Genomic DNA, 22,138 nt, shown 5'->3' on the forward strand with positions numbered 1-22,138 from the left:
AAAATAAATTCTTATGGGGGGTCCCTAATGACTTATGGAGGGTCCGGGACCCCCCTAGACCCCCCTCATTTCGAACCCTAACATCTGAAAGGACTATTCTCATCTGGGTTGCTGTTGAATTCTCCTGGAGTCTATTATTTTGGCATGGTCACATGCCTCTAAAAATAATCAACAACCCCTGCAAGTAGCCTACAATTAGATAAAACATAGGCAATATCTTTTCCCTTCGAGGCTGAGTTTGTCAGGAATTGACTGGAACAGAACATGAAATCTACATCCACACAGAGCACGGATGCAAATGTCTACAATTAAGTATGCGTTAGTGGATACATCTAGTGCGTTATTGACCTTCAGGACCTTAGACGCAGTTGTCTTTACATCACATACAGCTATCATGAGAAGAACAGAAAAAATGAATAAGAATAAAGTTCTCTTTCTACTAAATATAACTATATTTCCCTCATATAAGTAGAGGGATTGTAAATCCACCTCCTTCATTAAAAAAATACAAAGAGAAAGAAAACGTGAAGTGCATTAAACATGTCAGGCTTCCTCAAACTGGGGTTCGTAAATCTTAAAAATGTTAAATTAAAACAAAAACAATTAAATTAAACCGCTTACTAAAAATATGCTTGTATATTATGCTGTGTGGCCTCTCAATTTTTCATGTAAATAGCCTATAGCTGCCTATAGTGGCCATTCTTGTGTGTGCAATTCCACAAAACTGGAAGACTTTCCGAACATATACAGTATAAGTAATTTTTTTAGAAAGGGATAATCAAAGAATTATGAATAATTTACTGCCATTTTGTGATATAAATAAATATCTCAATAAAAAAATAGCTTTAGTCTCATTACAAGTATTTTAAAATGTAATGTAATCTAATTACAAGTTTAATTAATCCAGATCACATATTATCAGTATCTACCCAGCACTGCACAGTTTGCTGTATTTTGGACATAGCTGAACACAATTTTGACACAGTAGGCCTACATTTTAACAACAAAAAAAGGCAACTATATTCCTTGTAGCATGCACAGGATGATTCCCCCACCCGGAAGTGTGTGTTTCCCGAGCTTTGATTGGCTGATTGCATCAGCATGACGCGGCTGAAAACCCAATCGTGAGATGCCACACTTTGGTTACTTCGAAGAGCTCCGGGTTTGCACATCCGTCTGCGCTTTCTCTTTCATTGAGTGCAAGGGTACCAGATCCAACGGGCCTTTCTTTTGGGCATTCCTTCCCTATACAGCATCACCTTGAAAAGAAGCAAATAATTGAGGGCTGCCAGGATATTAGCCATTCCCTCCACTTTTGCACTGAAAAGGGTTTGAAATGATGCTAGCCGTGCTATTTGTCGCTGCTTTTGCAGCGGCCGCACGCGCCAGTGATGTGCTCGAGTTCACAGATGACGATTTTGACAGCAAAATCGGACACCACGACCTCATTCTGGTGGAATTCTTCGCACCCTGGTGAGTGGAAGACGATTCTGGCTTTTTAGTTATGGTTTCGCCATGCGATTTAGACATTTAGTGCACTAGAGCTTACTCTAGGTAACTAATATACGGCAATTCACCATCTTATTGGCTTATAATTGACAATTAATATATTTATTAAGCTTTTTTCTAGATACCAAACCTACCCAGTAGGACCAACATTTGGGAACTGCATGCACACACGTGACTTTTAATAATACTGCAAGGCTATGCGTGCTAAAGCGAAAGTAACCGTAACCGCTGTTTGTCTAGTCACTTTAGTCTGCAAGGTCTTGAGAGGTCTTTAATAAATCTGGGAATGTATGTAGAGTGATAATGACTTTTAAACGCTCACTGAGATCAGAATGAATCCGTGCGGCTCCACAGTTGTGGATGAAACTCGTTGTATCAATCACTTCCTGTTTGTATCTTTTCCTCCTCTTTGCTAATACTATATAGTGGGTTGCTTTTCTGTTAGTCCCTCGCGTTCTGCACAAAATCTAATTTTGAATCCCATGGGGCGAAAGAAAGTCATTCAGCTGTGGGACCACATGAGATTGAGTAACTGATGATGACTTCTCATTTTTAGGTCAGCTGTCCCTTTAAGAACTTGTATTCTGCATAAGAAGCGTACATTCTGAATTAGTGGTTGTTTGTTCTCCGTGTGAAATGGTAGGGTTTTAGACACATTTGCAGATTTACATAATTCAATTTCAAAGTATGTCAGATTTAATGTTTGTGGTAGTTTGCAGCTTTAGGCAGTTTATTAGATAGAAATCTTACATGTGGGCGGGAAACAAGGATGTTTGGAGGCTCGGCCTCCCTCCGTTGTAACGTTTTGATTGGTCAATGAAGTTTCGCTGGCCGTGTGTGATTGGATGACGCTCGATTACGTAGTTCAGCGTTACTAACTAACCTAGGTCCCAGGTTAACCTAACTTATCAGTGAGTTACCTTTCATAGGCAGTCAAGAAAAACTCAGGACCGTTCAACTAAAATTACTCAGCCTCATATTTGTTATTTTTTGTGGTTTGTCTTTGAAATTGTGAAAAGCCTCAGTCACCATTCACATCTATTGAATATCTTTCCTCTTATCATGTCTTGTAGCCTAATTTTACAAAATAATAAACCTCATGTGTCATGTTCACTTTTAGGTGTGGCCATTGCAAACGTCTTGCCCCTGAGTATGAGGTAGCCGCCACCCGACTAAAAGGCATCGTCTCACTGGCTAAGGTATTGTTATTCAACCCTGCACATTTTCTGTAACACGTTTATAAAATCTCATTATAGACTTTCATATTTTTCAGATTGCCATATTCCATTGAAGACCTATTTGAAATGATTTGGCCTTCCCTTGTTTAAAAGAAATGTGCACTTGTAGTGTACTTCAAATCTTAAGTATATTTTTAAAAACTGCACATGCAGATAATGTAATACTAGTGAAATAAAAGCCCTCTTAAGTGTACATAGTTTAAGTTCACTTAATTAAAAGTTTTATTTTAAGTACGTTTTAAATTAGTTTTGTTAATCTTTTGTCATGCTTTAAAGAAGTACACCTTTTTTGATGTGTTGACTAACATACTAAAGCACATGTAGTATTTGATTATAATTTTAAATGTAGTGTGTTGTTCGATTATTACATTTAAAGTTAATGTTTTTAATGTTCTAAATTGTGATTTAATCATAAATTTTTTTATTACAAATATATTTAAATACATGACATTAACGATGATATGTATATCATAGTATATTTTAGTACATTCAGCAGTACACTTTAATCATATTTCAAAGATAATAGACATTTTGAAGTTGCATATAAAGATGTACTTAAATCCTAAGTCAGTTGAAAAAATAACACTAAAGTTAATTTAACATAAATCTAAACTGTAATACATTTTTATTTAATTGCAAATAACATGCGTTTAAGTGTCCGAAAACATTAATTTCACAATGGTTGTCTTTGGACTGATGGAGGATTGTTATTAATGTTCATCTCCGATATGATCTAGGTGGACTGTACAGCCAATTCCAACGTGTGCAGCAAATATGGTGTGAGCGGGTACCCAACACTGAAGATTTTCAGAGACGGAGAGGATTCTGGTGGCTACGATGGTCCCAGGACAGCAGGTATATTTTCATATCTTTTAAGTGATGCTGTAAGTAGTTTCTTTATCAGATTATTAATATCTTTTGTTACTTCATTTCTCCAACAGATGGCATTGTTAGCCACCTTAAGAAGCAAGCAGGCCCATCCTCGGTGGAGCTCAAGAGTCAGGCTGAGTTTGAGAAGTTCATCGGGGACCGTGATGCCAGTGTTGTGGGTAAGTGGTGCTGTTATATAGTAACGTTTAGTGCCTCATATTAGCCCTGATTATACTGGATTGCATCAATACTCTTTCGTCTAATGGTTCTCCGTGTCTCCAGGCTTCTTCGCTGATGGAGGAAGTACTGCTCAGGAAGAGTTTCTGAAGGCAGCCAGTGCTTTGAGAGAGTCCTACCGTTTCGCCCACACTAACGTCGAGGACTTATTGAAGGAACATGACGATGATGGAGAGTATGTGGCATTTCTTTCTGTTCCTAGTTCTTTTGGTTTCAGTTTTGCAGAGAAATTCATCTCGTTTCCCACTTTTAATTTAAAAATATGCATATTGCAGGGGTGTCATTTTGTTCCGGCCTCCTCATCTCAGCAACAAATTTGAAGATGGCAGTGTGAAGTTCACTGAGGAGAAATTCACAAGTGCAAAGATCAAGAAGTTCATTCAGGACAACATGTATGTTTCAGCTTGATTATCACAGTATGGAAATGAGTAAAATAGGGCACAGAGTTGCTCAAATCTGCATTCTTTTCTGATGTTTTTGATGGTCAAATATTTGATATCAGTTCTTTTCTCATCATGTGCCAGTTTTGGCATCTGTCCCCACATGACTGATGACAACAAAGACCAGCTGAAAGGCAAAGACTTGTTGGTGGCCTACTATGATGTGGACTATGAGAAGAACCCCAAGGGGTCCAACTACTGGAGGAACAGGTAGAACTTGAACTCAGTTTTGATAATGCTTTCTCAGGGCCATTGAAATGTTTGTTTTTTTTATATAGAAGTGCCGTTTTATTTCAAGCTTTTTTTCTTTTTCTTTTTTTTCCTCCATTACAATGGACAAAATCTGGAAATATGTTTAAGTAGTAAAGTGTTTTTTTTTTTTTTTACCCAATCAATTTTAATTGGTAAAAAAAAAAAAAAAATGTGTATTTGTATATGAGTGTGTGGGTAAAAAATGTTGTTACTTGAAATAAAATTAACGTTAATGTAAATAAAGTAAAATATACAAACTTATTTTTTCAGCTAGTTGCCTTTAAAAAAAATTTTTTTTTTATTTGATTTTCTGAAATAACTAAAGCTGAAATAAAAAATGTATAAAAATTTTGACATTTAAATAACAAACTAATACAAATGTCAAAAAACATGCAAAAAATTACTACATTTTCAAAATTAGTTAAAACAAATTAAACGCGCATATATAAAATAAATAGTTAAATATTATAACACATACACACATATATATATATATATATATATATATATATATATATATATATATATATATATATATATATATATATATATATATATATATATAAAATAAATAGTTAAATATTATAACACACACACACACACACACACACATATATATATATATATATATATATAAAATAAATAAATAGTTAAATATTATAACACACACACACACACACACACATATATATATATATATATATATATATAAAATAAATAAATAGTTAAATATTATAACACACACACACACACATATATATATATATATATATATATATATATATATATATATATATATATATATATAAAAAATAAATAGTTAAATATTATAACACACATACACATATATATATATATATATATATATATATATATATATATATATATATATATATATATATATATATATATATATATATATATATATATATATATATATATATATATATATATATATATATATATATATATATATATATATATATAAACAAACTTTTATGTTACATGCGATTAATCACGATTACTCTATATATTTTTCTGTCCTGTGCCTGGAAAAGTGCTGGTCATGCTCTGATACTCGTCGTCTCTCTGCAGGGTAATGAAGGTGGCCAAGAGCTTCCTGGACCAGGGCAAGACGCTCAGCTTCGCTGTGGCCAGTAAGAACAGCTTCAGCCATGACGTGTCTGAGCTGGGTCTGGACGGCAGCAGTGGAGAGCTGCCTCTCGTCGGCATCCGCACTGCCAAGGGAGACAAATACGTCATGAACGACGAGTTCTCGTACGTGCTTTTTGTTTTTTTTGCACAAAGAATTTTGTTTTAAGTAGGAAAAAAGAAATCAATTTCTTTTGTGTCTGCAGTCGCGATGGAAAGGCCTTGGAGAAGTTCCTGCAAGATTATTTTGATGGAAAACTGAAGCGTTACCTCAAATCTGAACCTGTTCCTGAGAACAACGACGGCCCTGTGAAGGTGCGTCAGAGGATTGTGTTTTAGCATTGATTAATAATAATATTGCTTTACTCATATTTTTTAATTTAATTTAACTAGTTTACATAACCTGCAACTTCATCCGTATTATTCCAGGTTCTTGTGGCTGAGAACTTTGACTCGATTGTAAATGATGACAGCAAAGACGTTCTCATCGAGTTTTACGCCCCCTGGTGTGGACACTGCAAGAGCCTGGAGCCTAAATACAAAGAACTTGGAGAGAAGGTGAGGTTTTAGACCTTGAGTATTATATTGGTCATTTTGAAATATTGACCTGAACAGCACTGTTTCATAAATATGACATTTTTCCACAGCTTTCCGACAGTCCAAACATTGTCATTGCAAAGATGGATGCCACCGCTAATGATGTCCCCTCTCCATATGAAGTTAGAGGGTATGTCATCTATCAATCTTTCTTTTCCGCTAAAATGCATGCTAATGCTAATGCTAATGAATTCCCCACTATCTTCACTTTCAGATTCCCCACCATCTATTTCTCCCCAGCTGGTCAGAAGCTGAATCCAAAGAAATATGAGGTTTGTTAATTTGACTTTGGTTAATACAAACTTGCATACTTCCATCAAGAAATTAATAGAATCGATCTCGTTTGACTTTCAGGGAGGTCGTGAAGTCAGCGACTTCATTTCCTACCTGAAGAGGGAGGCTACAAACACCGTGGTGGTTCAAGAAGAAGAGAAGCCAAAGAAGAAGAAGAAGTCCGAGTTATAAACAATCACAGCCCAACAACCAAGGAGGGATTTCTTAAAGGAGACATAAATTAAATTCCAATCTTTAGAGAAGCGAGTGCTCTGACCCACGTCACATTGTCGGCCCTCTCTTGGGCCTGCTGCTCTGGGAACACTGTGGAAGCTTGTGACGGGACGGCCAGACTGTGTGTGATTTTTAGATAAGTGGAAGAGGTACAGATCTGTCAATTTGAGATTGTTTTCCATACACTGTACCTTGGAGAGATGCACTTTGAGACCAATTCTACATATTACTTTCTCATGGAAAAGGGGAGGGGGATTTGGTGAATTTTTTTTCTTTCTTTTTTGTACCTTTTTTTTTTTGTATGTTTGGAAGGATCGTGAAATAAAAGGCCCACTAAACCTATAATCGCGCTGGTTTCTTTTTAAACGTTAAAAAAAAAATATATGTAATTTATTTGATTGATTTGTATGTGGCAGTCACATTGAACTTGCAGACATATTTACAAGAGAATCATGATTGTTGTAGCACTATTTACCAAACATTTTGTTTTGAGCAAAAGTTTCTTTTAATCCTTGTCTAACTCTCTTTTGAGAGCATTTGTGACAGCTGATCTTGTTCCTGAATTTGAAAAATTGTAAAAGCTATAGAAAAGCATCTAAAGAATCTTCAGCATGATTTTGTTTCAAATGACACTCTCGCTTGTAATTCACTTAAAAGTTTACATTTTGGCTGCCTTTATCTGTTTGACTTATCTGAAAGTCAGATTTTATCTGATGTGTTTAACTGTCAAAAAATGTCGAGGTGTATTTGTTGAGAAGCAGGTTTTCATTGTTAAACGGAAAACAGGATTCAACAAACATTAGCAACACTAGATGGCGCAGTAGACTCAGTCAATGACACTGGCACACGAGAAATATTATAAACATTTTAAAATTAGAAGTGTTTGCCGACTATTTTTAGGTTACAGAGAAAATCGACATCATACACTAAACTCTTAGAAGGAAAGATTCTATATAGAATGTTAAAGAGTTTTTCTGTCAGACGCTTCATAGTTAGAACGTTTTAGTGGGGTTCCACTTTGGGATCGTTTTAATTGCATTTTATTAAACCGCTCGTAAACATACTTTATCACTCAAAAAAAATCAATAGCCTATATTTCAAGATATTTCTCTTTGCATACAACCTTTTTGGCATAAAGGGTTATTTAATATTGAGTCAAGAACCCTATGGTTCTATATAGAACCTTTTCTGCAAAGAGTACAATAAGTTACTTTCTAGACGTTCCGAACACAAGCTCACGGCAGAAACACTGCTAGGACAAGCGAGGCAAATGAAAACAATGTGTTCTAAAATCGGCACAATATCGAATATGTCCGATATCCTCCAATTGGATGGAAGCATATAGTATGTATATATATATATATATATATATATATAAAAATCATAGTCTGTGCCCATCATACACTACGTGGCTGGCCAAAATAGCAGGATGAAAACAATTGTGTTGAGTATTCCAGCCTTATTGGTGCGTATACAGGCCTATGAAACTCCTGATCAGGCATGAAAACAGACACATTTGGTTTAGGCATCAACTAATTAATAATTTTGCAGTAGTTAATCAGTAGTTTTTAACTTACCCAAGGACCAACTGCAAGGTTTTATATATTATATATTAATAGTAGTATATTATATATAGGGTGTGTGTATGTTCACTACTCACTGCTCCTAATGTGTATGCACTAACATGAATGGGTTAAATGCAGACGGCAAATTCCAAGTTTGAGTAGCCATCCTTGGCCTTCACTACATCATTAAAACTGTTTATTAAATGTCCAGATATTTCACTAGGTTTAAGAACAACAGTATCTTTATTAAAATAATCTGTTTAACATTTACATTTATTTCACATTATGACAAGATGTTGCAAACGAGCTGCCAAACTGTTAAAAAAAACCATGCTACATAAAAAATACACAGTACAATGAGCACAAATAAATAAAGCACTAACAAATTCAACAAACAAAAGCAAATTACAGCTTAATTTAATTACACTAAAAACAGGTCAAATAAATGTTTCCACCTTATTTTCACAATAAATGTTCAGATCAGATCAGTTCAAACTTCTGTGAGTTATACTGTACCTATCTGATGCCATATGTAACATCTGTATAATACACAAAGAGTACAAAATATACAATATTGGGTAATGCATTATTATAAATGAGACAAAAGGTCAGCTAAAACAGATAGACAATAAAACTTGTTTAAGAAAAGTGTTTGATTTTCTAAAAGAAACTAGTGCGAGATAAGGCAACGAAAAGTATGACAGACTTAGTCTAGAAGTTTCTTTCGGCTGTAAGTCTTACTAAGTGTCCTTCGCCTTTTCGGCTTGCAAAGGGGAGAGAAATCCAGCTCAGCCTTTGATGCTGTTGGGAGAAAGTATAAATTATTATGCTATTATTAACATAAATGCTTAAAATAAGTAAAACCAGATCTAATATGTTCCTCAATTGTGACAGGACTTATTTCTTTTTGGCTATTTTGCTACTTTTATTCAGAAGATAATAAAAATCACCACACGAAGCAATGGTGAGAGAGGATTGAGATTAAGAAAAATCTTGATCCAGATTTGAACTTTTGTCACTTGAACGAACACTAAAGCTCAATGTGTTGATGCATATGCAATATGCTCTTGGTCAGAGCTCCAACAAGAAAGAGGGTAAAAGAGCATGTCTAATTCAACAAATACAAATTGAGCTGAAACAAAGTTCCAGTTGACAAAACAAATGCTGTGATCACATCTTCATTCTCATTCGTCAGATTAAGTAAGGCGTCTACTCTGACTCAGGGTCATAGCTCTAAATATACCTTCATTGTCTTACCATTAAATTGTGATGATTCATTGATTACAGCTGATTTCTTATATAACAGAGGTGACTGAGTGAGAGCGAAGATTCCGCTGGCAGACACAGGTTTCTTTACTTTAGGGGTGTCCACTGCAAGACATTCAAACGACAATGTTTACAGACAAGTTACGGAAACACAAGGAACATGCTATAAATTGCACCCAAGTTTTACTGTACCTTTTATGCTCTTCCATGCAAACTGTTCAGACTTCGTAGGGTCTCCAGCATCACACTCTTGAACCACAGTCTCGGTCCAGTCCATGCCTTCTGGTGAGCACTGATGGTCCCTCACCTGGCTTGATCTCAAACCCAGTTTCCTTTGACTGACTGGGGTGCTCAGCGACTCCTTGAGTTCTTCCACCCCCTGAATATGGAAAACCCCTTCAAGTTCTGGGTCCTCCAATACCCCAGGCTTTTCCAGGAGAGGAACCCCTTTGATGACCTGCTCTTTGCTCCCGTAAGTCTCGATTCGAGCCCTTTTCTTGCGAGGCCAACTATTGAGGTTCTCTGGGGTTGACCATCCTCTGCTTTGAGGAGATGGAGTCAGTGGGGATGCCAAAGGGGATTGGCTACTTGCCGGATACCGTGTGGGAGTGATCGACTGACATATGTATGTCTGTACACCCTTCCCAGGTGTACCTTTGGCAGGGGTTCCTCGACTGCAGAGTGATGGCGATAAGCAGCCAGGATGTCTAGAACACTGCGCAAGAGGGCCGTCAACTTGTGGCGCCTTCACATTTGACATGTTACGGTGCACAAAATGTGAGGCCATGCCTTTTGTTGCATTACTAGGTGCATCACCTGCATTGAAAGAATCAGTCCGTCTTAACTTGAGTTTAGGCAGACCTGACGCCTGCATTTCCATCTCCACTTCATAAGTAAGTGGTTGTGGAGTGGACTTCTTTTCACATGCAGGAGTTCGCCTTGTTCTTGGGGTGGAAATCTTTGGTGTTCCCGAGGGATATCCAAGACGTGCTTCCGCTTCTCGTTGGCGCCGGTCTGGAGTTTGACGGAAGCCATAGCTTCGACTCGCTGTTGTTGCGGACGGGGTGGCTTGTTTGCCTTCAAATTCAAAAACCTCTGAGGATCTAGAGGGTTTCCTTGAGAAAGCGATGTTCATCTTAATTCCCCCTATGAGCTGGGTCTTCACCACTGAGGCCTCCGATATATCAATGCTTTCATCATCTGTTGTAACGCTGAATTCAGAGCAGTCAAACTGCAGGGAGTCAGAAGATGATGCCTCTTCCGTTTTTCCATGGTTGGTTTCAATTTGCGCAATTATTTTATTCTCCTGTGGATATTTTCCTACATTATTGATGGATGAACTTCTTTGTTGGCTGCTATCTGATCTTGAAGGACCAAGGACTGGTGACGCACTTGATTTTGCTACTGCCAAAGACAGACCTTTAAAGAGTGAAGGGCTAGTACCTGCAATGGGCCGAGACTTGTTAGAAGGCGACAAGGACACTTTAATAGGTGTCCTACCGGAGCGAGTGCATATCCTGTGTGCTGGGCTAGGGCTTTTTATGGGCGTTTTTAAATTTGGTTTTAATGGTGAAACGCAAAAAGGGAATGGTTCGGAATCAGACTGTTGTGAGTCAACAGAGGCGAACTGATCAGACTCTTCAGTAATGTTGCAAGGTAAGCTCAGTGTTCTTCTCATCTTTCCTAATCTTGTGATGGACTGAGATGTTTCAAGATCAAGATTTCCAGGAATTTCAAGTGTCCTAGGCATCATTCCAGGAGATGCCTTAGATTTCCTTTGGGGCACCTTGTCAGGTGTTTTGAAAACTGTTCTTTCCTCTGGACTGCTATTCTTGCCAGGTGTAATCAGCCTTGGTGAGTATCTTTTTGTAAACATCGGAGACTCCGGCACATTATTTGGGTTTTCTGACAGGTGTTTACGTGGAGATGGAGACCATGTCACATTCTTTTTTGGCGTTCTACCGCTTGGGCTCCTCAGCCAAGCGCCATTTGGAGAAACACAATTCAAGAGGCTTTTCATTGGAGTTTTGAGTATCCCCTTTAGTGGACTTTTCTTAGGTGTCTCTATCCCCAAATTCTTTGCAACAGGTGAGCAAAAGGGGGTCCCTCGCAGAATCATCCCATTCTCCCCAACTGTCTGGCTTGGAGTTCTTGGGGACCGAGGGGTTCTACACCCAGCTGCAGATCCTAGTGGATCAGCTCTTAACTTCTGTGGAGTTTTGTTATGACTCTGAAAAAAAATGGATCTTATTAATGCAAAGGAGATGACAGGACTTGCTCCTTTGGTATTCCATGTTATTATAATCAACTGCAAAACAAAAGGCATATTACCTCAAAAACTGCAGAGCTAAGTGACAACTCTTTGCTGCCATGATCTTCTGAAGAGGATGCTGTAGTGTGCCGTAGGCGACCAGGGGACTGGGTAGCACCAAAAAGAAGCCGAACTGGTGACCTAACAGAACTAACATCGAATCCACCTGCAAAATAGAGACAAGGCTACTTTGAGGCAATGTGTAGTTTTTGAACATGGTGTTAAGGTGTATACTGTGGCAATCTCAGAGGAAGCATTTTATGTCCAGTAGCTTAATGACGTGTGGTCTATTTTTAGTGTCACTAAAACACTTTCACTATTTCCTGCTCACCTTTGCCCTCAGAGGAGCAGAGTTGAGAAGAGGATATGGCACGGTCCAGGTTTCGTGAACGTGGCTGTGAGCTTGAATAGAACACGCTGGAATGTCTCCTGGTAAGGCTTTTAATTCTTGGGCTCCTCCTCAAATCTAAGAACAAATTATTTATTAGAGCGCCTTCTATTAGTCAGTGGTCACTCTGTTTGACATTGTGGCAAAAACTTAAGGCACCAACCAGCAGCAGGTTTGACAGGAGACTCCTCAATAATGCACACATCAGATTCTCCAGATCTCCTGTGACAAAGAGGGAAATAGAAACACAGAAGATTTAAATTCTAAACTGGATGCTTCATAGTGACAATTAAAAAATAATTGTAAGTCTAAGGACTCACCTGCCAGTCCTTTGCCGGTGAAGTAATCGATTGGACACCTGCTTATGCGCTGGTGTCTCAGATACTTTCTTTGTCAGAAGAGTGTGCCGTTCTGAAATTCAAAGGTTTTAAGATTCAAGTTCACACACTACAGTGGTGATTTATGAAACAATCTCTCACTATCAAAAAAACAAAAACATTACCATTATCTTCCATATTTGACCGCTTGCGTTTCTTGAGTCCTTCTACTGCTGACACGGACTGGCTTCTTGGCATTTTGGACGATTTTGAGGGCGATACGGTCACTTGGTTGAAGAGATTTCTCCTTACCTTTGTTACCTCTGTGAACAAAAAAAGTTACAACAGATCACAACCACTTTTTAAGTAGCTCGACCACAGGACAGCATGAAGACTAAAATGGAATGAGCCAATTACCTTGGACTGCTTGCTTTGGTGGTGGTGGTGGTGGTGGTGGTTCTTCCACTGCAGGTTTTTCTACCGGGACACAGAGTTTTGGCTTTGCCTGAAATTCCCCAAATAGGTACTTTAGTATTTTGCTTCTTCCAACTAGGGATGTCAATTTACACAAATTCCCATGATCGATCACCATTTAAAATTAATGGTCAATTAATAGAGTATTTGTTAACTTTAATACTGCAAGATGCGTCTACTGCATCGGCATGACAGGGTGTGCAATTGCCACTCAAAACACCAGCTTCCTCACCTGAATGAAAAGCTTTTTACTCTAAATAATAGGATAGTATAGGATTGTGAAATTAATCTATGTGATTTAAGATCATTTGATAAAATGATCACAGCAAATATATAAAGAATTGATGACAACGTGGATTCTCTAGGAAAAAATTAACACCCGAGGTGGTGATGCTGCCATGACGCGAGGTGGATTCAGCGGACTGGAATCAATTATTCCACTCATACTGCAGTAACCACACCTCAATACATAGCCTACATATATTTTATTGATAAAGTCACTGACTACAAGATTCTATACGTGTCTATGTTACCGTGTCTCTGTACTGTAGCTGTGTGTATTTGTTAACAACCTCCTTGTCGTCTACTTGTTCGTTTGCATGTCAGACATTATATTATCTTTTATTCATACTGCCTCAATAATTAATGTAAAGGTTTTATTTGCTTTATTTTATTTGCAGTCACAGAAAACCTCCCTGTAAAACACAAAGAATATTCTAAGATACTATGCATGCTTGTATCATGTATTGCATTTTACACATTATTCCATATCCATTTTGAGCCAGTGAATGTAAAACCTGGTGTATTGTTTTAAGTTTTTCAAATAAAACTAATTTTCAATAAATTTTTTTAAATAATTGTTTTGAAATAAACGGCTAACCTACCTAATCCATTGCATGGCTTAAAGACATTCATTTATAAATTATCTTCCTGGTTAGTTCTTAATGTATTTATATTTTGGTATACATTTTTATATTCTGTGCTATAATATATTAATTCAATGACAAAACAGATTGTATTCATCTTAAAATAAAACTTAAACAATAAATAATTGACCATCGATTAATAATACCATAAAAGCAATGGGGAAAAGAAAACTCACCAGGCGCGTGGACTTCCTTGGCATTTCTATCTGTCGAAGTGCTTGAGGAGCCTCAGTCATGCATTTGTGGCGTGTGATCATGTTCTGTCTGCAAAAACAAGAGAAAACAGGTTATATGTCCACTTAAATACAAAGCACTTGAAATAATTACACATTTTCTATGACAATCACCTCCTCTTCTTAGCAGAGCGATTGCGGAGTTCCTCCAGATAATCTCCAATACTGGATACGTTGCTCTGTGTGGCAGAGAAAGGTGAGGAACTCACAGACACACTGTCTTTAGCCAAAGACTCATCACTGAAGAAATCAGAAGGCAGGACGGCAATGAGCGCCTCGGGCAACTGAGTTCCTAAACTGTGGTACACGTCTGCCAGGACCTTAGGGATGCTGTTCAGGTACCTGGGAGATACCATATCAGAGATCACATCTCATGAATTGCATTCAGTTAGCATTTTCATTAAAATTCCTGAATCGCTGATACGATAACTTACACGGGCAGAACTTCATCCTGCATAAACTTGGATAAGTAGACAGCATCTTTACTCCGGGAGATAATCCGGAACATATCAGCCACCTTAATTTAACATGAAAGGAAAAGAAAATCAATCAAGATATTTCACTACAAACCACATAAGATTTCTGCACGTAAGTCCATAATGACTTTGATGCATAGTTAAACTATAGGTTATGACATTTGAGGTTTTTAAAGGTTTGTCGTCTCCTTACATCCTCCACTCTTTGTTCAACAACCTCCTCGTCATCTTGTTGTTCTGGTTGTCTGCACAACTCAAGTCTAAGAACTGCTTGCAGCTGGCATCTGTATAAAGAATAATGTTTTGAAGTCATAAATCTATTACCTTGACATTATCAACATGAAGGTATGTTTCAAGATAACTGTTCTGTCATCTGGACATTGATTTGGTTTTTGTCTGAATACTTACTCCCTGATTTTACATTCTTCATCTGAAGAATTTCCATAAAGCTGACGAATAGACTGACAGGATTTCAATAGATGATTCTGGACCAAATCCAAGAATGATACCTGCTGGGAAATGTTTAAATGTACAGTTAAATGATCATTTTTATTCAAAGTTCATTACTGTCTTTGCAAAACAAACAACAACATTTCAGTTACACATTTCCTGAATGATTGCATGACTTTGGTCTTCACCAAACTAGCATAACCAATAAACCAACAACATACAACTCTTAGAAGCATTTATATATTAACATTTATTTTGAAAACATTTTCAGCACAGGTAGTTTAACATTTCAGACTTTAAGTAAATGCAAAATGAACTAACTATAGTAAGAAGGGCACAACAGAGTTCATTATACACATGCACACAGTATATGGAGACCATGTTTTGAAGTTGTCTGCAGCCAGACAACACAGCTGTGTGATTCTGACGCAAGTGTACCTCTGACTCACCTCCACGTCAGTGTTAGTTTTGATGAACGCATTTACAAATGAAAGCAAATCCTGGACCTGAGAGGGAACAGACACAGATCTGTTCTCCACAGCTTTCTGATAAGTGAGTACCAGGTGGGAGAGCAGCTCTTCCTCACTGCTGAAATCTGTATGAGAGACCATGAATATCAACATTAACACTTTATTTACCCAAGTTCGGATGATTACATCCATTTATATATTTATTATATCCATTTATCACCCTGGCTTTAAAACCCGCTTTTTATTATCCACTCACACATGAGGCTAGGCTTGGTCCGATCCCCAGAGCATCTCTTGCCCCCTTTTTCAGCCCCTATGGCAGATCTAGCAGAGCTGCTATCAGCCTGAGTCTTTTGAGCTTTCACATTCAAGCGAGCAAAATTGAGCATCTGTAGTGAGCGACTCATGGTCTTCATCTTCTGTCTTACTGGTGTGCATTGTGTACCTCCTGAAAAGAGCAGATTAAGCCATAGATAACAATAATAAAAACAGTGAATCTGTCAGTTATTTGTTCATGTTATCTGTAACAAAAAACACTGCAAATATTTAGAAAATACTCAATGTATCAATCCCCTCATCATGCACAATTGGTACATACTTTTTTTGGACCTCAGGTTGCCACTGGATCCAGCTGTGTTGCTCTGATAGAGCTCTGAGAGACTGCCGGTGATCTCCTGCTGAGTATCTGAGTACTCCTCTCCCTGCTCCTCTACCTCAGGAGCTGCATGCAGGAGCCTGTACATGTAAAACAGATCTTTAAGTACTAGAATAAAAATAGACCATGACAGAAAACAATTTTAAATGGGGCATGTGATGAATTTTTAGTGTGTAGTGTGTATCATAGCCATATCAGCAGTTGAGGCTTTTTTTCATGGCAAGAGCTGTGTTACATAGGAGATGTATAAATACAATAAAATAAACCAAACAAAATACAATAAAATAAAATAGAAAAGTACAACAGATTAAAATGACACAAGATGTTTTACATTTTTTCAAAAAGACCTTAAAGGAGAACTCCGGTCAATTTTAAAGCTGAACTCGGCAACTCTAGCGAACTCTAGTCACTTCTTCGCTGATTTTCCCTTTTGTTGTCGCATGTTTTCCCCACGAGCTCCCCCTATAGCTGTGGGGGTGCTTATATATAACAACACTGTCGTAAGAAACTCACTTGCGGCGGCCTCCTCCCCCTCTCTACCGCTGCTCATGTGCGTTTGTTTTGATCGGAGCAAGCCAACTGTATCGTGTGGAGCTATGTCTACCGAGGTGGGTAATCATTATACATGTGCGTGTGTTTATGTTGAATTGCCGTAAAGCAATTCGTGTTTCGCGCTCGTTCTCGTTCTTGTTCTCGCTTCTCACGAGACTTCCAATTTCTATCTTGCCGGGACGGTAGTCCCAAAGTTGCAAGGTTGGTTTTCCGCCTGGGAACGCTGGGGGGAGCAGGGAAAGTCACCAATATCACTAGAACAGGTTGTTTAACCATCCAAATGATTTCTAGACAGTTTTATTAAGTTAAAAAAGTTACCAAGTTCTCCTTTAACATTGAGCAAATTTTTTTGTACATTTGAAGTGCTGTCAGTACAGAGAACAACGACACAAATCGGTGTTGCCTACACCGTGTTATCCTCGTTTAAAAATTTGCACCCTGTTTACTTCAATGGGGCAAGTTTTAAACCTGCTTTTAGGCTCTTAACATCCTTGATGTGTCATTACAAGTGCACAGGTCATGTGAGTGATTCCTTCGGAGTGAACGCGAGTGAATCTGACTGCAGTAGATGTGAAAGATATTCGATTGTCGATGTGAAAGATACTACGATTGAAAGTAGTCGATTGTCGAGTTCACGCGCGTGATCATAGGTACTAAACCTATGCGCGTGAACTCGACAATCGACTACTGTGGACTTCGACCGAAAACAGGATGTAAATACAGGTATGTGCGCTGGCTGAATAAACATCATTTTTATTAATATCTTTCACATCTACTACAGTCAGATTCACCCGCGTTCACTCCGAAGGAATCACTCACATGACCTGTGCACTTGTAATGACACATCAAGGATGTTAAGAGCCTAAAAGCAGGTTTAAAACTTGCCCCATTGAAGTCAACAGGGTGCAAATTTTAAAACGAGGATAACTCGGTGTAGGCAACACCGATTTTTGTCGTTGTTCTCTGTACTGACAGCACTCCAAATGTACAAAAAAATGAGCTCAATGTTAAAATTGACCGGAGTTCTCCTTTAAGAGATCTTACTAAATAATATTATATATAAAATAAAATGTTTTAAAAGAGTGAAAGATTCCAAACCTCATTGATTCCATTAAGTTGCAGCTTATTCCTGATTGGTCAGACAGAGGAAACCAACCCTCTACCACCCCATTTCTCCTTGAACAAGACCCTTGCTTGAGCTCTTGATCAGCCCAGTCAGGAACTAACGGCATCTTCACTTGATCTGCAAACCGAAAGAACATTATTTTAAAAATAGGATCAAAACCTTATACACACTGCACAAAAAAACCCAATTACTTCAGACAAAACAAACACCTGAGCAATCCTCATCCTCCATGATGTCATACATGACATTGAGAACACTGCTGACAACATCAGGTAAGTCACTGGAAATGTCTGTAGTGTCCAAGGAAACGAGGTCTGTGGGCAGGAGCCGGTCTTCCTGAGAAACCAGAGGCTGAAGCACAGTGAGCTGAGCCATGCAGGAGGAGAGCACCGACAGCACCGCTGAACACACCAAACCTCCTTCACTCACTTCTGCTAGCTGTGTAAATACAGTAAAAAGATATTATTCTCAAGATTTGTACATTTTATGCTAACATCACCTGTCATGGACCATAAACTGCTCTTGCATTTCTTTGCACAACTTAAACACGAACAGATTCGAATATAAAGCAAAAGGCCACAACAGGCATGACATTAAGGGTCCCCTATTACATCGAGTGCTTAAAATAACATGCATCCTAAAATAATAATCCTAAAATAGCATGTATATTATACCGAACTGATTTATTAATATACTTAGCTAAGATTACACTTTTAAAATAAACCAGTTATCCCATAAGCAAAAATGTTTATTAGTCTAACTGTAGTTGTACAGGAATGTATATTTTACCAAATATTATACAGCACTACATGTGACTCCAATCATATTTCATAGCTGGAAACCGTCCCCTTTTTAAGCTGCGCTGCTTCCGTAAGTATTTTTTTCATACATTTTGAAATAGTCTTTGTTAAAGAGTTATAAGCCATGAACCAAGCCAATCAGCTACGAGGTGAATCACAACACTACAAACACTGATTTGAAGCAAAAAGGTTTTTGAAAATCATACAAAAGGTACAAGACTGTGTACTTTAGGCTTTAGGGAGGGAAAGAACTACAATGCCATGAAGCATTGCAAGCAGCATAAATAAATAAAAACGATGGAGATACATAAAACTATCTATAAATGGTGATTATATGTATAAAAACAATATATTTTACGTTTATAGCCAAAAATGCATATATAGGCTATACACAAACATTTCAGTATTTTGAGAGCTTAGGAGAGATCGACTCGATTACGTCATTCGCAATGCTTCATGGGACTGGGCAGAGCTAAAGAGCTGTTTTGGAGCATCTTGCTTGTTTCTACTCTCTGAATTTTCTGTACAGCATCATGGGTAATATTCACCAGGAATTCCACTGTTAAACATGATTATTGTACAAAATAATGCAGGCTGACGGCTTCAGCAGAAGCAAATACCATGGATTAACAACGTCGTATCTCTTTAAAGGTTTATAAATTATCGTTCAAAATCAATTTCCTTATGAAAAAAATTAATAAATGAATGGAGTTTTTACTTCTGGAATCAGACTGTTGCACTCTATAATAAAACAGCACAAAAGATTAGGTAATTTTACCATGGCAGATCCTCCAGTGGACAGCTCCTTTAAGTGCTGAAACGCCTCCTGTCCCAGTTCAGCATCTGGGCACTGAAGTATCCAGCTCTCTGAGGCTGGACGTGAGAGGGAGATGGTGTCGAAGTCCTGCAGGACACCTCTGAGAATCACATCCACAGGAACACGCAGAAACCTCTGCCTGCATGATACCGGCTCCAGCGTCATGGTAAAGGAACGCCTGTTTCCATCTGCTAAAAAAAGATTCAAAGTAGTTATTAATTAATTACAACTAAAAATAAAATTATTAAGTAAATAAAAATGCACCAGTGACATCATATTTACCCGCAATCCAGGAAAGCGATCCACTCAAAGGAGGAAACACTTGTTGGTGCATTCTTTCAGAAAACTGAAGGTAGCCATTGATGAAATCTACAGGAAAGGCATCTAGTCCCAAAGCCAGTGAATGGCTTACACCGGGATGCTTGTCCATCGGTGGCAAACCAGGAGACAGCATGGGCACCACCCGTCCACCAACCTGAAGGAGAAGCTCTGCCAATGTGTCTGTGCCAGTGTAGTCCTCCACCAAATGATGAGCCTGGTTAAAAAAACATACTGTAGTCAAAAACACTGAAATAAACACATTTTTCTAAACTCTATAAGAGCACCACTTACCTTCAATATACCCGAATCAGCCCAATGAAGCACAACTTTGCGCTGCATAAGCATATCTATGAGACTTTTGGGCAGCACCTGCTCATGTATGTCTCTATGATGTCTAGTGTCAACGCTACGGATGGACAGGTAGTCATCCAACTCTGCTTTGGACCGTGGACATTCAGATATGACAAAAAGGACATTTCTGTCAAGGCTTAACGTGTCATAGTCCTGCAGAGGGATATTTCTGCCATTTCGACTGGACCTTCTTGGTCTCAGTGTCACCTTGGTGGGAGATGTGAGATCAGGTCTATCCCACTGGAAGTCTAGGAGGATCTCTTTCAAGGCATTTTGGACACAACTAGCCGGGCTGGGTTTCAGTTTATGTGACCTTTCCCGACTTCTGGGTGACTTTCCTTCTAGGCTGAATTTGACAAGCAGCTCCTCTTCGAAATCACTGAACACCTTCTCCTGGAGTTCCTTGAAATCAGATCCTCTGCTTATAAGTGTTGCACTTTTCACATTCCTTGAATGGAAGAATTTATACCCCCATCGCACTTTTTCCAGCCCATATTTGTGTCCCAAACTGAGCAGGACTCTCAGTATCCAGTGTTTAAGGTGGTTTTGATAGGCACTAGTCGTGCTGTTGATCCCCTCTTGTCGATAATCCACATCGATGGCAAAAACAACATTCTGAGAGGCCATTACTGCACTAAAAGGCAGTCATGCACAATATTGACGCAAATGCTACACGTTTAGAACTCGATTAGATAGAGAAAACAGAGGTGAAACCAGTCTTTTAAAATGTCAATAAACTCATTTGAACGTTAAACGAGCAACATCTCACGAGCAGCTGATGCGAACGAACACACACGTAACGTTACGTTATTTTTCTCAACACAAGTCATGATTCATGTCGCTGTTGAGCAAAAACAACCCAAAACTGTTTGTAATGAACTACGTCTATCTAAAATAAACGGTTAAAAATAACGGAAAATATATAAAAACAGCATTTTGAAAGTATTGTTTTGTTAAACTTGTTGGTTTCCGTTGGCCATCGTTTTTCTTAAACTCTTCGCGCTCCAGAATTCGTTGACTGTCATTGGCTGGAGCAAAACGAACTTTAATAACGTCATTGATTCTTCTTTGTGTGATAGGTCCAGAGAGCTCCATCCGTAAAACATACAAATACGTCAATCGTTTCTCGCTCCGTGATTGGTTCACTCTCAAGTCAATAAAAAGAGCTTCTTCTAGTGCGTAGTATGCAGTGCGTTTTCACGTGTTACTGGCATCTACTGGACAGAAGTCAAAGTTGAAAAGTGATTACAATTTGAGTTTTGTTTTATTGTAACATTCAACAATATGAGCATCATTCTGAACAGTGCCAAAGAAAAAACTTGCAGGAATACCACAGAAAAATTAGTTTAGTGTTATAAAGTAATATAATGTGAGTAACTAATATTGTGGTTTGTATGTGCTTATTAATGTATTTATTTTTTGTATATTGTTTATTATTTAAAAAAAAAAATAGCTGTAGGGGAAATAATAATAATTACCACTGATTACCAATTACCACCAATATAATATATTGTATTATATATATTTTTTTTTTATAGTTTTGTATATTTGGCAATTATTGTATGTATAAAATTATAGTAGTAAAGTACTTTGAAATTGGTGCACATTAGGACTCTTTTATTTCCACTTTTACAGTTTGTATGTCACATGAAAATAAGAGTAAAAAGAGTAAGAGTAAGATGAGTAAAAACAAAAGAGTAAAATATATTAATATTAGTAAAAGATATTGAACTCGAGGTCAGTGGCCTACTCATGGCGTGTGGCCATGTTACTTTTAGATAAATATGGTGAGTTGACGGCAGATTTTTGATATGAAGAGTATTCAAAGGGGTCTCCTA

At 37.9% G+C, this 22,138-nt stretch overlaps 2 protein-coding genes across 4 annotated transcripts; one reads left to right on the top strand and one right to left on the bottom strand.

The window, feature by feature from the left end:
- The first annotated feature begins 1,120 nt into the window (after positions 1-1,120).
- On the top strand, positions 1,121-7,147 carry pdia3 (protein disulfide isomerase family A, member 3). The gene is made up of 13 exons (XM_084396899.1): positions 1,121-1,473; positions 2,630-2,708; positions 3,485-3,602; positions 3,689-3,796; positions 3,900-4,029; positions 4,130-4,246; positions 4,379-4,504; positions 5,642-5,824; positions 5,905-6,013; positions 6,128-6,256; positions 6,346-6,425; positions 6,510-6,567; positions 6,650-7,147. The coding sequence occupies exons 1-13, from the start codon at positions 1,337-1,339 to the stop codon at positions 6,758-6,760; spliced, it is 1,485 nt and encodes a 494-aa protein (XP_084253025.1). The 5' UTR covers positions 1,121-1,336; the 3' UTR covers positions 6,761-7,147.
- A 1,439-nt stretch (positions 7,148-8,586) lies between these two features.
- On the bottom strand, positions 8,587-21,069 carry ticrr (TopBP1-interacting, checkpoint, and replication regulator). 3 transcript variants are annotated; one of them, XM_084397373.1, is made up of 22 exons: positions 20,241-21,069; positions 19,911-20,163; positions 19,590-19,816; positions 18,221-18,449; positions 17,984-18,128; positions 16,277-16,413; positions 15,935-16,126; positions 15,658-15,803; positions 15,167-15,270; positions 14,952-15,042; positions 14,717-14,799; positions 14,397-14,624; positions 14,226-14,313; positions 13,067-13,154; positions 12,835-12,972; positions 12,653-12,743; positions 12,496-12,554; positions 12,276-12,410; positions 11,965-12,110; positions 9,826-11,863; positions 9,625-9,738; positions 8,587-9,168 (listed from the first exon to the last, which is right to left on the bottom strand). In XM_084397373.1, the coding sequence occupies exons 1-22, from the start codon at positions 20,925-20,927 to the stop codon at positions 9,074-9,076; spliced, it is 5,514 nt and encodes a 1,837-aa protein (XP_084253499.1). In that variant the 5' UTR covers positions 20,928-21,069; the 3' UTR covers positions 8,587-9,073. The 3 variants fall into 3 exon arrangements, with proteins under 3 accessions (XP_084253499.1, XP_084253500.1, XP_084253498.1); XM_084397374.1 differs by having other exon boundaries at positions 15,167-15,267; positions 19,590-19,819; XM_084397372.1 differs by having other exon boundaries at positions 19,590-19,819.
- Positions 21,070-22,138: the final 1,069 nt, after the last annotated feature.

This window comes from Rutilus rutilus, assembly GCF_951802725.1.
Source record: "Rutilus rutilus genome assembly, chromosome: 23".
NCBI lineage: Eukaryota > Metazoa > Chordata > Actinopteri > Cypriniformes > Leuciscidae > Rutilus > Rutilus rutilus.

What these genes read in the sequence shown, in the direction of transcription:
- pdia3 (XM_084396899.1), top strand. Translation starts at nt 1,337, where the DNA reads ATGATGCTAGCCGTGCTATTTGTCGCTGCTTTTGCAGCGGCCGCACGC. An exon ending in GAACATGACGATGATGGAGA is followed by an intron (nt 4,030 to 4,129) that starts GTATGTGGCATT and finishes TGCATATTGCAG; the next exon opens with GGGTGTCATTTTGTTCCGGC. An exon ending in GTCATGAACGACGAGTTCTC is followed by an intron (nt 5,825 to 5,904) that starts GTACGTGCTTTT and finishes TTGTGTCTGCAG; the next exon opens with TCGCGATGGAAAGGCCTTGG.
- ticrr (XM_084397372.1), bottom strand. Translation starts at nt 20,927, where the DNA reads ATGGCCTCTCAGAATGTTGTTTTTGCCATCGATGTGGATTATCGACAA. An exon ending in CCACTGGAGGATCTGCCATG is followed by an intron (nt 18,450 to 19,589) that starts GTAAAATTACCT and finishes GTATTTACACAG; the next exon opens with CTAGCAGAAGTGAGTGAAGG. An exon ending in ACCAAAGCAAGCAGTCCAAG is followed by an intron (nt 12,973 to 13,066) that starts GTAATTGGCTCA and finishes TTTTGTTCACAG; the next exon opens with AGGTAACAAAGGTAAGGAGA.